General features: G+C 42.2%; 1 protein-coding gene across 2 annotated transcripts; it reads right to left on the reverse strand.

Moving 5' to 3' along the window:
• On the reverse strand, positions 1-4,812 carry CDKN2AIP (CDKN2A interacting protein). 2 transcript variants are annotated; one of them, XM_021545255.2, is made up of 3 exons: positions 4,568-4,812; positions 4,342-4,472; positions 1-3,625 (listed from the first exon to the last, which is right to left on the reverse strand). In XM_021545255.2, exons 1-3 carry the CDS (start codon positions 4,792-4,794, stop codon positions 2,091-2,093), a joined length of 1,893 nt encoding a protein of 630 aa, XP_021400930.1. In that variant the 5' UTR covers positions 4,795-4,812; the 3' UTR covers positions 1-2,090. The 2 variants fall into 2 exon arrangements, with proteins under 2 accessions (XP_021400930.1, XP_021401018.1); XM_021545343.2 differs by having other exon boundaries at positions 4,373-4,472; positions 4,568-4,676.
• Positions 4,813-15,540: the final 10,728 nt, after the last annotated feature.

Genomic DNA, 15,540 nt, shown 5'->3' on the forward strand with positions numbered 1-15,540 from the left:
TTTCTGTTAAGAGTAGCTACAGACTTGTTCTTTAATGATTCACAACCAAACATCAAAGAGGAATAACATTCAAAAACTTTAAAAAAGTAATTCTAAGTCAGGTATTTTCAAAAAGGCATCTAGCACCTCAGCCTTTTAACACAGTTGCCCTAACAGCCCCTTGACGTCAGTGAATACTGAGAGCTCTGCTTCACAGACAAGAAACATAGATTTTCACATTACAATACGTGCTGCAATTCTGAACCAGAAATCTGGAGATGACCAGATTAACAGCAGAGAAAACTGTACTGCAGAGGGCACGGGACACAACTCCTGCCTCACAAGCACAGTCCTTACATGTGTCTACCTGAGCAGGGTAAGGATTTGAAAACAGATCTCACCCTTCCCATCATGAATAGCAGAGCTCCTAAGCACAGCACGAAGGCTGCCCTGTGCTAGAAGCAGACACCAATTCTTGCACTGAGACGCAATTTAGCACACTGCATTCCGAACGCCAGGTGGTGCTCCAGAAATGCCAAGGGGGAAGTTCTGAGAAATCTAACTAGGTGAAGGGCGTCCGAGGGCACAGAAGCACAGGGGTCAGCTGGAGGAAGTTCTCAACCAGCCATCGGGAAGTGCGAGTGTCTTGTATACTTCTGGTGCTATGGACTGCACGGCCACTGCTGTTCAAAAGCACGCAGGGTACAGCGTAAACACCACTGTGGTTTAGTCCTAAAAATTACAAAATAACTGAAAGTGGACATATGCACTACTGAGATCCCAGAAATTCCTATTCATTCCTTTAGCACTTGATCAATGGATCTGTCAGTCAAGTGTAAGGACACCACTAAATGATGCTAACTACTGTAACAAGACAAGATTAATTCAAAATAGCACTGAAGACATTATGTTTTCACAATTACATGTCATTATCCAATATACCAAAACATGCATTTTGTGCAGGTATTTCAGCAACATTGAAAATATAAAGTAATCTCACACTTTCTTTGCCTCAAACTATTCTGTACAGGGAGTAAAAATGTAGCAAAGGAAGGGCTTGATTAGAATGAATGCTTTACAATACACTCGCTGTCTCCAGCAGACAGCAGCATTTTCATTTTGCTTACCTTGGTGTTACAACAGTTTCTACAGGTCCCCTCTATCAGTTTTACAGTATTTCAGCTACACATCTAAAGAAACCAACTCATTCTTGTGGTATTATACCTTGAAGCCACTCATTGTAAAGCTTTACTGAAGGTGTTACAATGTTATTGAAATGGCTGGAATATTTAGTAGCCAAAACCAAAATACTCTAGACACTTATCACAGAGGTTTTATTGTTTTAGTAGCAGTCAAAATATACTTAGTATAGAAATCCATGTTCATTTGGAAATAAAAGTACCAAACAAAACTGTAAATGATACTTCACCATATAAATTAAATCTGCTTACAGTATTGGTGGCCGAAATAGCTGTAACTTGACTGCTAATTGCTAATTTGCCAATGTGATATTAAATGGGGTCTAACCTGATAGCATAATGTTAAATGAAATCAGGATGTCACTTATATTGCAAGTGTTATGAAAACATCCCATAAAAATACTCAACCAACTACTTTCTCTCCTAGTATGAGTAACAGTGAACATTATGAGCAACAAGCCTGAAACATATAATTCAACTTTTTGATTGAAATTTTTAAACTTTCAATTATTCAAGTATTATGGTCCCTATGTACACACTTCTACAAGCCTAGAAAAGATATGGTAGACAATTGAGCACACTACCATCAAATTGTAAGAATTACAAAAACGTTGTGTTTTAAACAGCAAATTGTACCTTAATAGTTTAATTAAAAATAGAAGAGATAGGTAGACTATTTTGCAAATACAACAGCACACTAGTGTGCTGTATATTAAGGCAATACCTTTAAATGCGCACTTGTCATCTCTAACAAGTTTTATACAATTGCTACCAAGTGAAAGAACTATTATTGTCTTGCAAAACTGAGAAAGAAATACAAAATATCTGGAAGCCTACATTTTCAAAGTACAAAATTAACCTTCAGTCCTTGTATTGAAATATTATACACAGTACAAACAGTGATTCTCCCCCCTACAAGATCTCACGAGGATTTCTTAAAGCTGGAGGCAAATTTGAAGGTTTTGACTCTTCATCCAGAAGCACCAAATCTTCAATTTCACTACCTTTGTATTTTCTTTTACAGATCTTCACAATAACTTTCTTCTTGAGGAATAATTTCAAAGCTTCTCTTGAAGCCACTGCTTTGGCATTTTCCATACTTTTACCACAGCCAGTACCCAAGTAGACAGACTTGCACCTCAGTTCACAAACTATGTTTTCTAGAGAGCTTTTATTTTGAGGCAAGTCTGCAAGTTCCTTAAGGGGAACAAAAGCAACATCTAACGTAGCTTTTACAGACTGAATAGATGAATTTAGAAGTTCTGCATGATTTACATTAGGACTGAAGCCTCCAACAGCAACCAGTTTCCAGGCTACAGCTTTGTAGAGTCTGTTGAAAAACGGTTGTCTTTCCTTTGCATCTTCGCTGGTCAGCGGTTTGCACAAAGCCTTCGCAGGGCTTTCACCTGCCTGCGAGCCACTCTTAGAGGCCAGCTGGGAAGCACCTGCCTGAGCTCCACCTCGGGAGGGCCCTTGCTGAGCTCCACTCCGAGCGGCCAGCAGCGAAGCGGCCACCTGAGCACTGCTCTTGGAAGCGAGCAGTGAGGATCCCGGCTGCGCACCACTCCGAGCGGCCAGCAAAGAGGCAGCTACCTCTGCACTGCTCTTAGAGGCCAGGAGCGGGGAGCCCACCTTAGCCGGGCCTTTGGAAGCCAGCAGCAGGGAGGTGCCCACCTGAGTACCACTCTTGGGGGCCAGAAGCAGTGAGCTGCTCACCTGAGCACCGTTCTTGGACACTGATGCTGGGGCACCCAGCTGGGTTTTGGAAGACAGCAACGCAGCACTCGTTTGGGGGGTGCTCTTGGTGGTTGGTGGCACTGCTGTTGCCGCCGCCGCCGCTGCCTGTGGGGTGCTCTTGGTGGTTGGTGGCACTGCTGCTGCCACCGCTGCTGTCTGTGGGGTGCTCTTGGTGGTCACTGGCACTGCTGCTGCCGCCACTACTGCCTGTGGGGTGCTCTTGGAGGTTGATGGCACTGCTGCTGCCACAGCTGCTGCCGGTGGGGTGCTCTTGGCAGCTGGTGGCTGTGCTGCCACCACTGCTGCTGCTACCTGAGGGGTGCTCTCGGCAGCCAGCGGTGCTACACTTCCTGTAGTTTTCTTTTCAGGTGATGGCACATTCTCACACTTGATTTCCTTGGGTGGGCTTGAACAAGGCTTCTTTCCTGGCTCTTTCTCAGATGAAGGTGGCTTTTGCTCAGCAGTACTTTCAGCATTAGCAGGTTTTCCTTCTGTTTCTGTGTCTGACACTGTGATCATTTCTTGATCTGAACTGCAAGTTGACTGGGAAGTTTCTGGATCTTTGCTAATACCTTTTTCCTGCTTTTTGGGCAAGGTGCTCTCTGTTTCCTTTGCTCCTTCTGCTTTGGTTGTTTTCACATTCTTTCCAACATCCTTAGAGTCTCTGCTTTTCTCAACAGCTTGTCTCTTGGAGGGCTCCTCTACCCCTTCTGCAAAACAGGTAAAATATGTGAAACTCTTTGATTTCTGCACTATGAAATATCCATGTAGAGAAAAATAATCTAAAACCTTTTAGCAATATTCTCTGTGAATTTAAAGGGCATATATTAGTAATATACTTTGAACTGTCATTTCAAGTATTAACCTACTATTTCAGGATTTTGAGTTTTTTGGACAAAATCCGGTATACACTCATGCAAGATTTTAGATGTTGGTTTGGACCCAAATATGTATTTCTATTCTTGAAGTCCAAACCGAAACTGGCCAACATACATAAAATGGGTTATCTGACCTAAAAATAAAAGAAGTGTATTTGGTCTACTAATGTCACAAAACATCTTTAAAACATAAGTCTGAGAGTTACTTTTAGAAACGCAGTTTCTTACACAGCAACAATGGCAAAGTAACAAGAACGTATTTAAGCTGGAGCACAGCAGCACACAACACAACGCACAAGTTGTCAGATTATAGTGCACCAGTTGTAGAAATTCAAAACAACAGCTCTACATTACCAAATTACTATCTGCACATTATGTCCATTTTAGAGACATATTAGAAAAAGAATAGCACAGAGAGAGGAAACTATTAGCGGGAGTTTAAAAAGTAAATTATTTCAACTACTTTCTAAGCCCGAGGCAAACCGAGAACATTCAGAAACAAGAATTTTCTAGACTCCTATGTATTGTCACAGCTATGATCTGCTAACCATTGCTACTTGATATGCCTCTTTTCTTCACCTTGGCAACCAGTTCGTCTCTCGTGGTGCGGACAGGCGCGTCGGTCACTTGGATGCCTTCGGCCATTTCCAGCGCCCTCTCCATGACCTGCGGCGGGTACCTGGAGGGGCGACAAGAGGAAAGGAGGGAAGGGGCCTCGTCAGACGGCCGCGCCTCGCCGCCCCCCCGTCCCCCGGCGCGTCCCGCTGGACTCACCGGCATCCCAGGAAGACATGGTTGGCCCACACCATGGAGAGGGACACCAGGCGCTGCAGCTGGGCGCTGCCCGCCGCCGGCAGCTCCCCCACGTTGCGCAGCAGGAACTCCCGGCGGTACCGCCAGTGGTGCTCAGGCTCGCAGGCCCCGCGCAGCGTCTCCGCCCAGGCCGCCTCTTCCGCCGTCCGCCCGAGGGGCTCGCCCGCCGCCGCCGCCTTGCCCGCCATCGCCGCCGCCGCGGAAACACCGCCCCGCGGCTTCCGCCGGGCCGCCGTGAGCTCACATCCGCGTGGGCCGGGCCGCGCAGCGCCGCCGTGTGCGCGCCTCGGCGCGTCTCGGGTGCCGGGCAAATGAGGTGCCCTGGGCTCGGCTGCCAGCCCCGCACTGTGACTGGGGAAAGCGTGAACAAAAGCTCTGCTGTACGCGTTGGTTTCTTCCAGGCTTGCTGAGGTCGGAGTTTGTGGCGGATCAGTTGGTGTTTTACCTCAGAATCACAGAATCACTTAGGCTGGAAAAGTCCTCGTAGTCCTGGGGTCCAGCATCTGACCGAGCACCACTTTGTCCGTTTGACCATGGCACTAAGTGCCGCGTCCAGTCTTCCTTTAAACACCTCCAGGGATGCTGACTCCCCACTTCCCTGAGCAGCCTGTTCCAATGCTTCCCAACCTTTTTTGTGAAGAGATTCCTCCTAATGTTCAACCTAAACCTCCCCTAGTGCAGCTTAAGATTGTGTCCTTTAATCCTGTCGCTGGTTGCCTGGGAGAAGAGGCCGATCCCCACCTTGTTATAGCCTCCTTTCAGGTAATTCTAGAGAGACATGAGGTCTCCCCTGAGCTTCTGTTCTTCCAAACAACCTCTGCTCCCTCAGCCGCTCCTGGTAGCGCTTGTGCTCCAGATCCTTCACCAGCTTTGTTTCACTTCTGTGGCCTTGCTCCACCACCTCAATAGCCTTCCTGATTTGAGTGGCCATAACTGGATGCAGCAATTGAGGTGTGGCTTCACCAGTGCTGAGTACAACGGGACAATCCTTTCCCTGTTCCTGCTGGCTACACTATCTCTGATCCTGGCCAGGGTGCTGCTGGTCTTCTTGGCCACCTGGGCAAACTGTTGGCTCATGTATTGCTGATTCATGTTCCACCAGCACCCACAGATCATCTTCCATTGGTGAAAGAAAAGGACACTCAGGTCCTTTCCCCCTTTCCTCCTCAGTGTTGTCCATACAATTGGGTTTGTTGCCTGGACAATAATTGCATACTTAAGAGAGACAATTATTATTTATTTCAGAATTGCACAAGCCTGGGTTCTCAGTGGTATTCCACAAACTAGTATGCCCCTCCGGACTTTCTGTGATGATTGGTTAGCAATTTCCTCTATGATAATTGGTTAGTAATTTCCGTACAAGTTATGTAACCCCAGCTAACTTCTATCCAATGCTCTGGGGAGGGGTCTTCACCTGGGCAGGGGTATTTTGACCTATAGGCACGAATTTTAATATTATAAGAGGATAGTTCAGGTATAGGATACATGGGCCCATGGGCCTAGAGTACTTGCCAAGTTAGCAATGTACGTAGATGTACATCAACGTCTTGATTTGCTCTATTCTTAAAGTCTTAGTTCCTAGATGTCTTTGACTAAGCAATACTGCCTGTTCCCCTTATTAGGTCTCCTTTCCTGATGGCTTGCACTAAAGACTTACCCTGACTTAAAATAATCTTGACATATTCCAGGTTTAACAACATTGGCATGTGACAGAAAGGTAGTGGCAAGGACATGGGTTGTTGTAGCTTTTTGGAGGAAGCATTATATGAGGACTGCTGCCTACAAAAGGTTCAGCTAATTGCTCTTGCAGCTCTGTAGGCTGTCTTTAGTTTGCAAAATCTTACTCCATAATTTGAACAATTCTCTGTGAAAAAGTAATAAGCACACTGTGAAAATATCACAAGCTGCAGTCTGCCAAGATAGGGCTTGCTGAGTCAGTGCAAAAGAGGAAAGAATTTTGAATTCCGAAGGGCTGTCCCTGGAGAGCTGTATTGATTTTTCCTCCTGAATTAAAAGTCTGGGTTTGCTTAAGTTTTCAATTTTTAACACCTACATGTCATTATGAACTGAACTACAGAATAGATTGCATTTAAGGAAGAAGTATTTCTCCTTAATGACCTAGATGTCTTATTTTGTGGAAATGGTTATGTAGCGGTTTAACTAAGAGTGCCTCTACAGAGCAAAAATGAAGGGATTAAGGAAATGAAGTCAGAAAAAAGAAGTCCAATGCCCTTTTGCTCTTTTTCCATTGTTGGGATGGAAGTGCTTTTGCTTTGCTTTCCTGGTTGGGCCACACAATGTTATCTTGTGCATTGGCAAGAATAGTTCAGTGACAGAGAGCAAGGGAACAGTAATGAATGGGATGGGGCTGACAGGAAGAGAAGGGCAGAAAATTTGTATCTTCTCTGCTGTGGGTGTCTTGGAGCAATGTGTTTGTTACAAAACAGTGTCAGAAATTTTAGAAAGTGTAATCACCACATGTATTTCCAGGCATTTGTTGTATCAGTCCCACATGTGGTTATCCTGTAATACAGGCTCAAATACAGGAAGGGCATGATGTGTCACATTAGGGATTCTGCTTAAAGGTGAGGTGGGTTTGTCTCCTAGACCTCTGAGTCTGTGATACCACAGTTCCTGACTTCATGGTCCATACAGACCTTAGAACGTAGGGTGAATGAAATCCTTGGCAAACATAGATTTCAGTTTGCACCTCAGTCAAGATCATTCATTCTGCCAGCCTGTTTATGCTCTTCAATGAACCATTTTGCTTTCTAATGAAGTTGTTTGAGACTTGACCTGGGCTTAAGATCTGCCCCTCAGAGACAGCAGGAATTCAATAAAGTCTTGAGTAGCTGCAGTAGAATTGTCTGTACTCTTGCAGAAGGAGAAGAGCAAGCAGTACAGACAAGAATATCCTGTCCTCCTCCTCAAGCATCTGAGTTGCCAAGTGGACTAAGGACTAGCCCATGTTGAGCTGCTCATATACCAGTTAAGAGTGGGAGCTGGGGAGGGTTAGATTCCACAGGATGGTGAAAGGAACATTTCAAATACTCAGAGGGATCTCCAGAAGTCATATTCTGGTGTTGCTGACTTAATGACAGCCAAACCACAGAGGTAGGACTCCACACCTCAGGGCTTTGTGAGTGCTTCCAGTCATCCTGTGTGCATAAGATTATATGGACTCACCTGTGAGTCCTGGGCTCCTAAAAAAAGAATTGTTCTAGGAAGTGTTGGAGACTCGGCACATCTGGTCCTAGAGTGGCTAAAGGACTGATTAGAAGAATTTACCCTTGTCCAATTATTGAGGACAAATTAACAGAGAGCCATTTCACCTCTTTGCCTGGTGACTATATGTGTGAACACAAATATTGGTGACTTCTGGAGAAAAATCAGGAATAGTTTTGCACACATGTAGAATGGCTAACAACAGGTTTTGGTTGTAGCGAGGAACTTCTCTGGTCTGATGCCTTCCTGGAACCTCATGCTTTAATTTTGGGTTGATTTTCTTTTGTGTTACTACTGCATCAATGTGTTGTTACTGGTACAAAGATTACTTTAAAATGAGCCTTTTGTCTTCCCTAACAGTTTTTTCCCAGTCATATTCTTTCTGCTTTATTAATGTGTGCTTGAATCACACTGGAACAGGATAAATCCTACTCCTGGAGTCTGGGATGTTGTGCACAGACAAGCATAGGTGTATACCTGCAATACTCTATTAGTGCTAAGGGATATAACTGTGTCTCAGGTTGATAAGTATGTGTATTAGAAAAGAGAGAAAAACACTGCTGTTAATTTTGAAAAACAAAGCACGTACTATTTTCATTCTCACCAGGAAAGGCAATTTTGAAGTTAAACACCTCACTGGTGGTGTTAATGCTGTGCATTTAATTTTCAACATTGGAAGAAAAGAGATGGTTTTGTTCCCACTAGGGAAGGAACTTCTAAATGCCATGTCAATAGTAGTGTTGTTAAGAGTCATTTGGGGTTTGATAATAGCTGCTTTTGGCAAGATACAACAAAAATCTCAAGGTGAATCATACCAGTGTCTATAAATCATAGTATTGCACTGGCACTTCTTGTATAATAAGTTTATAAATGCCTTTATAAACCAGTGAATTATTATTTCTTCAAAGTCAAGTCCCACTGAAACATAGAGGGCAGCATCTCCCATTGAGTTCAATTATGTTCTGTGCAGTTAAGTTTAATATATAGTGACATTCCCTACTCAACTTAATATGAGAACTGTGCTCTTAACATCATGCAATGCAAAGAGAGCTGAGTTATTTCCACAGAAAGGCAGTAACAGTGAAATCTTACTGGCCTGGCACAGTAAATCCCCTGGACACCATCTCTGGTTGGTCCCTGCTATAAGTAATAAGTAAGCTACTGGAGAGCTCTGGCTTAAGCTCATTAGAAATGCAGCTTGAAGAAGGATGGGGAAGAGATGTTTTGCTGTTTCCTGATATCATGTTATGTGTTCTGCTAGAGCAGATCATTGAAGTTCTTCTACCCAGGCAAGGGACAGCACTTCCACAGAGATGTGTCTGTATGTGGCAGTCATTACTGTTGAGTAAACTAATCCTTGGAACAAAAGAATTTTTTTGCTAGCAGAGCATTAATTACTATCTAGGCTTGTCAATGGAAACTAGAGTAGATCTGTTTTCTTGTTTCATTACAGTCATGCAACTGTTCTTATGCTACCATAAGCAGCTCTGGATTACAAAATCATCCACTCTTCTGAGATTGCTCAGCTGAGGAAAATGTATTGAGTAATTACAGAGTATAAAAACTAAGAGTGAAAATGAAGGTAAAGTCATAATAATTTTATTTTACATGTACATGTTCTTATTACTAACTTAAATACTATTTTACATTTAGTAATCCATTATACTTTACATATATAACTGCCTACAGTAGGTTTGTCAGTTGTTCTTTAAGTTTGTTAAACTTTAACTAGAGCTAAAGGTAGCATATCATGTGCTAATTTTTTCTTACTGAACTGTGCCTTTGATAACATGCCACTTGCTTACAGTCCACTGCTTGGCATGAAATTTTCTATATTGAGTATGGAAGTTTAGGATGACTTTACTACTACCAAATATGACCTAAGAAAAAAAGGACTTTTTCTAGAGTAAATTATTGTGGAGATCTTCTATTTGAGGTTCTTAAATGCTCTATGTTCTAAATACTCTAGAGAAAACTTGGAATTTTTCAGAAAAAACTGAACTGGGGTGTCTGGTCTTCTGACTACATGGAGGATAATCTATGAGCCTTGAAGAAATTAATTTTTCACATTCCTGAATTAGCATGTGTCCCTGCCATCCTTACTATTATTGCAGTCAAATGTTCCCCTGTTGTGGGCCCAAAAGAGACCTCTGTTTGCCACTATGGGCTGGGGTGGATCTGGACTGAGTGGGATGATGGAAATCATTCCCTGTGCTCCCCAAAAGGTGCTATTCTCTCTTTTTCATGGGTTTTTGAGTGTGTCTTATTGGAAGGGTGAGGGAACAAGGTCCTGACTAAAGGGAAGGAAACAGTAAGTATGGAGACAAGACTGAAACTGTTGGAAGTCGAAAACCTTAACATGAGATCAATAGGGATAGGACAGTGGGATTAGGTGAGGAAGGAAATTAAGTTCTCAAGGAGAAGTGTAGGAGAATGAATTCAAGGCAATGGAACAAGTACATATAGACAAGGAATCCATATGAGAGTAGACGTGGAGGCCAGTGAGGAAACCAGAAGAATGAGAGCCCGTTGGTAGACAAAATCAAACAGAATCACATCTTGACTCTGTGAAAAGGGACAAGCTCTGATGGGAAGGGGAGCATTGACAGAGGAACCACTGGGATTTGAACAGAGACTTAAAGGAAAGTTAAAACTCACAAGCACAGAGACATTAGCATTTCAATTACTTTTTTTTCTTCCATTTCCAATAGTTATGTGCTAGGGTAAGTAAAACCAAGAAAATATTCTGACTTTTTAATTTAGTAAGAGATATTTTCTTGTCTCTTCTGTGTCCTATAAAGGAACAAAAGAGGTAGACCTCCATTTGGTTGAAGAAACCCATCTTGAAAGCTACCTTTAAAGAGTTTTTAGGTAGGAAGCCTTAAGCCTTTGGCACACAGCTGTAACCTGGAGTTGGAAAAAGCAGAAAAATGGCCTTAGGAATGTTAATGTAAATATTGGCATGAACTCATTGTAATTTGAGAGGATTCAGGAAAGTACTAAAAGGGCAAGGAGCTTTTATATAAAAGAGAATCTATTGTGAGGCTACAACTTAACTACATTTCATTTGTATGTGTGTATATATGTATATGGCAGGTATATATGTCTGCATACACCCACATATGTAATACAATATAGATGTATGTGAATATGTGCTAAAAATACTGTATTATTGATAATGTGAGCACGTGTAAATCCAGATATTGCTGCTCCTTCAGCCAAGTTATTCATACCTCAGAGGAGAAGCAAAATTACAAATAATATTTTGCTGGCTTGAGTTGTGGATAGGAGGATTACACAAACAGATGCTGTTAAATCATTATACCATGCTATACCAGTATGACTTCTGTAAATCCTGCATATTTTGCAGACATAAAAAACTATTTTAGAAATTATATAAGGAGCTTTCCTGAGAATACAGGCAACAATGTCAGCTCTAATTTGAATTACAGCTATTGGAAATCATGGTTCTGTTTTTCATTACTGTTATACCAATATCTCTGACAACCTGCAATTTACCTGGTATGAACAGCACCTCCTGAAAATGTAGAGCTATTTTGTGTGCTCTGTGCTGTTGTATTTTTGTATATCATCCCTGTACATAAGAGTGATATTTCACATTAATTCCACTGGATGGCACTGAAGGAGACAAGATTGCACGGATATATCTCTAGAAGTTGGGTATAATTCCAAAAATTGAGAGTGGCTTACTTTTTCATTCCATTACTGAAACAGACAAATGCGGACTCATTTTCCATCCTGATGTAATAATTTGTCATCAAAATCAGCTCTTAAACACTCGTAGCTGCAGTTCTATGTTTTGACAGTAGCAAAATCCCAGTAGAGGCAGAGTCAAGGCTTCTGAATCTGAATACCCCTTCTTCCCCAACAAAGGTAAAGGCTAAGAGAAGTGGCTTTGGCCCATTCTGGATTCTTAGGTAAAGGCTTACAAAGCATCTGAAAAATTTTGACCCTTGTCCTACATGGCAATGCTATTGATACTGTCCATTTCTATCCTTATGAGCAAGTGCAAGTATTTTAATTTTCAAGCTAACTTGAAAAAAACTACATAGGAAGGCATTCAGGATTAAAAGCTTCCACCTGTTGAGGAAATGTAGTATAGTGTTTCAGAGAACCTCCTGAGTTGAAACTCCATCTGCAGTCCCTACACAAGGACCAGTGTTTTTTCTTGGATAAGGAGTTTGCAATACTGTCTGGAAGTTACACAATTACAGTCTGTCAGTCAGACCTGTAGGAGTCATGGGAGTCATCTTTGACTTCACTCTTTTTTTGACCTGTTTATCTTGAAGTATGTGAATTTTATTTCCTTTTCTTCTCTAAAGTATCTTCCTTTGTTCACATCACAGATATGCCTTTTTGGGCTTTTGTTATCTCTCATCCTGCTTATGACAGCTTTTTTTTTTTTTTCCAGGCCTGACCTGACCTGTCAAAAAGGTCCCTTGAAACACTATTCTTGCACTTATCTCCCTGGCCTATTTCTGTGGTTCCTTTTTGTACTTACCTCTTTAGTGTATCTCCATAGATTTCCCTGTCTCTGCAAACCCTGTAGCCCTCTGAGAGTGCAGTTTGACAATTTTTTTGGCAGCTGTGCTGGCCTAAGACAGTTTTTGCTCCCAGCCATCCATGCCTGTCTCTTTGATATGCCCGCTGGTTTGCTGGCACAGTTGTTTTGTTCAACTGTGTGATAACCCAGATTAGGAACACGATTTGGCTGAAAAATAGCACAGGAGAGGGAGGAGAGGAGCCTTTACAACCAGCTTATTTCTCCAGACAAGGCTATGAGGCAGTTGGGTCTGCAGCAGGGACAAGTGGTGAGAGATGCAGGGTTACAGAGCAGCCATAGCTTGTGCTGGTTTATGTAGGGCTGTTGCCAGCTGTTAGGCTGTGACCTGATTCTTATGATAAGCCAAGCTAATAGCTGCCTGCTGTCGGCAGGGTGGTGCTGCACTTCCTTCCTCACCCCCTAGCAGGGGTTGGTTCCTGTCCCTTCCCTTGTGCCAACATGGGTGCCTATCTCACCCAAGTGAGCCAACTGTGGGAGCTAACCAGCACAGAAGCATCACTTCTTCTGGGGGATTTCCTGGCTATTGTTTCAAGAGCCCATGGAGGCTACTCATTCAGCAGCAACTGGGTGCTCTGTCAGCTCAACTTGGGCCTCAATTGCACCAAAGCACTTCACAACTTTGTAATTTTGTCTTTTCCTGTCATTGCCTGTCTTCTCTCTCAGTCTCCATATCTGCTCCATCTGCTTTTCTCATAGCTGTGTTAATGATGTCCTTTTGGTCACCCTCAACATATGGAATACACTCTCTGGAGCAATTGCTGTATCTTTCAAAATCTTTCAAGGTTTTCTCTTACCATGACACATACTGTAAACTGCCAGCAGATAATGCCCAGTTTAGTTGCTTGTAGGAATTTTGGATTTCATTACTACACTTGATGTGTCCATGTGTTAACTTGAAACAGGCATAGTCTATCAGTTTATTTGAGAAGCTCAGAGGGATTAAATAGAATTTTTTTTTTTTTAGAGAAAAAATTCCCAATGCTATGCCCTGGAGGAGATGTACTGCCCTAAGGTCATACATAAATATCAGGTGTGTTGCTTTCACACCTTGGATCATCATTCATGCTTGTGCAAATGGACATAGTATTGCTACTAAGCAGTTTACAGTAACATCTTACAGAATTGTAAATTAGTGCCCCAGAGATATGATAGCAGAGAGTCAGCACTTATATGGGCAGCTGAGCATAGAGATTTAGGGATTTCTTTTCACCTTGCTGTTTTTACTGTTTGGGTTCTTTTTAGACACATGTAGAAGCATATCCTAAACATATTTCGTCCTATTATCTTGGTGTGCTAAGTGTTCTTTTTCCCATTCAGTTAAATTGAAATGGTATAGAAAAACAGCAGTGAACAAAGCAGCATATTGCCTTGGAAGCAATAAAATATTTTTATTGTTTATACAATTAATTTTTTTAATACAAATATCTATATTTGCTATAAAAAAAAAACCAAACAAGCAACACAAACATGACAGGGTGCACCTCTGCACCATACAACAGAGTACAGAACTTAGCATATATTCATAGAGTCACATGTGAAATAGGAGACAGCAGCTGTAGACTTGTCTATGAGTGCTGTTGCACCAAAAGTACTTAACCCTGTGGTATGTGGTGCTAATTAGGTTGGACATGGTGCTAATTAGGTCAGATACAACATTGTGGTCATGCAAATACACAGTGCCTGTGAGTCTGGTTCAGACCTGGCTGGAGGATTCCGCACGAACTGCTGCATGAGGCCATATGCATGCATCCAGAGAGAGAAATTGTTTGCTCGTGGCCTCTTGTTCATTATCCCTGTAAGGTTTAGCTTCAGTAACAGATGCACTTGCCACATACATGTGTCAGATGGGTTTTGTTCCAGGGTTTACCTCCCTCTTGGTAAAAATAGAAGATGTACTTCTAAGTGTGTTTTTCAGGCTCTGAGTTGTTGCTGTGGAATAATGGGCATCCATCATAGCTGCTTCTTAAAACCATTCTGTTTTACTTCCTAAATAAGGGTGTAAGTACTGAGAGGAGCAGGAAAGAAGGTGATGGTAATTTTTTTCAGTCACCAGAAGTTTATAGAAATTGTGAGTATCTGCTGCAAGGTCATGGAGGCAGAGAGCAGTATGACAAAGAGCAAAGCACATTCTCCTCCAGTACATTTATCAGGAGACCTGCCTTCCCCCTTCAGTGAGACACAGCTATGTTTCAGATTGGAGATACAATCATGACTAGAAGATAAATTCTGTGTCTATATAACTGGATGGCAAATATATTCCCAAAACACTGACTGCAGAATTGCTGTCTTTAAATAACTGTTTAATATATCTATAAACATAGCATCCTTTCAAAATTTGAATATTCAAGTTGATGTTTGTAGGAAGGTTAGTGCTTATTTGTAAGAACCAGGTAAGCTGAAGAAGCATTGTTCAAGAGGCAGTGTTCAGAATGACCCATGGGATAAAGGGTATTACAAGATCTTTCTCCTTTTTTTATATTTTTTAAAGGATCTCAAGTAGTCATTCTGGCAACTTCTCTCTGTTGTTTCATTTCCATTTGACAGACAGATGAGACAGAGGTTTGATTAGAATGTCATGAGCGATCAGTAATAACTAGGAAAGACTAGTGAAAATGTGGACCCTGTCTGTAAGGAAATGGGACATGGTTATTCAGCATATGGAGTGTCACCACAGGCCCCCAGATGGGGAATAATTAGCATTGACTCCATGATTGCAGAAGGCTGATCAATTGCTTTATTACAATCATCCTATACTATTTTATACTACACTTATTAAGAAACTCAGTAACCCTTAGAGCCAGTCTGATACAGCTTTGACCTAATTGGTCAATCAACCCAAACACTATCCAATTAAGAAATCATGTTTTGGTAAACAAATCTCCATGACACATTCCACATGTGCACAACAGCAGGTGCAACAAGTGGAGATAAGAATCGTGTCTCATTCTTTTCTCTGATCTTCTCACAGCCTTTCCTGGGAAAATGCCTGAGAAAGCCTGTGCCTGCTCTCTGTGGCCAGAGAGCTGCTGCCACAATGGAGAAAGCTGAGGTACACAACAACTTTTTTGCCTCAGTCTTCACTGACAGGCGCTCCAGCCACAGTGCCCAAGTTACAGTGGGCAAA

The sequence above is a fragment of the Lonchura striata genome, chromosome 4, assembly GCF_046129695.1.
Source record: "Lonchura striata isolate bLonStr1 chromosome 4, bLonStr1.mat, whole genome shotgun sequence".
In the NCBI taxonomy this organism is placed as follows: domain Eukaryota; kingdom Metazoa; phylum Chordata; class Aves; order Passeriformes; family Estrildidae; genus Lonchura; species Lonchura striata.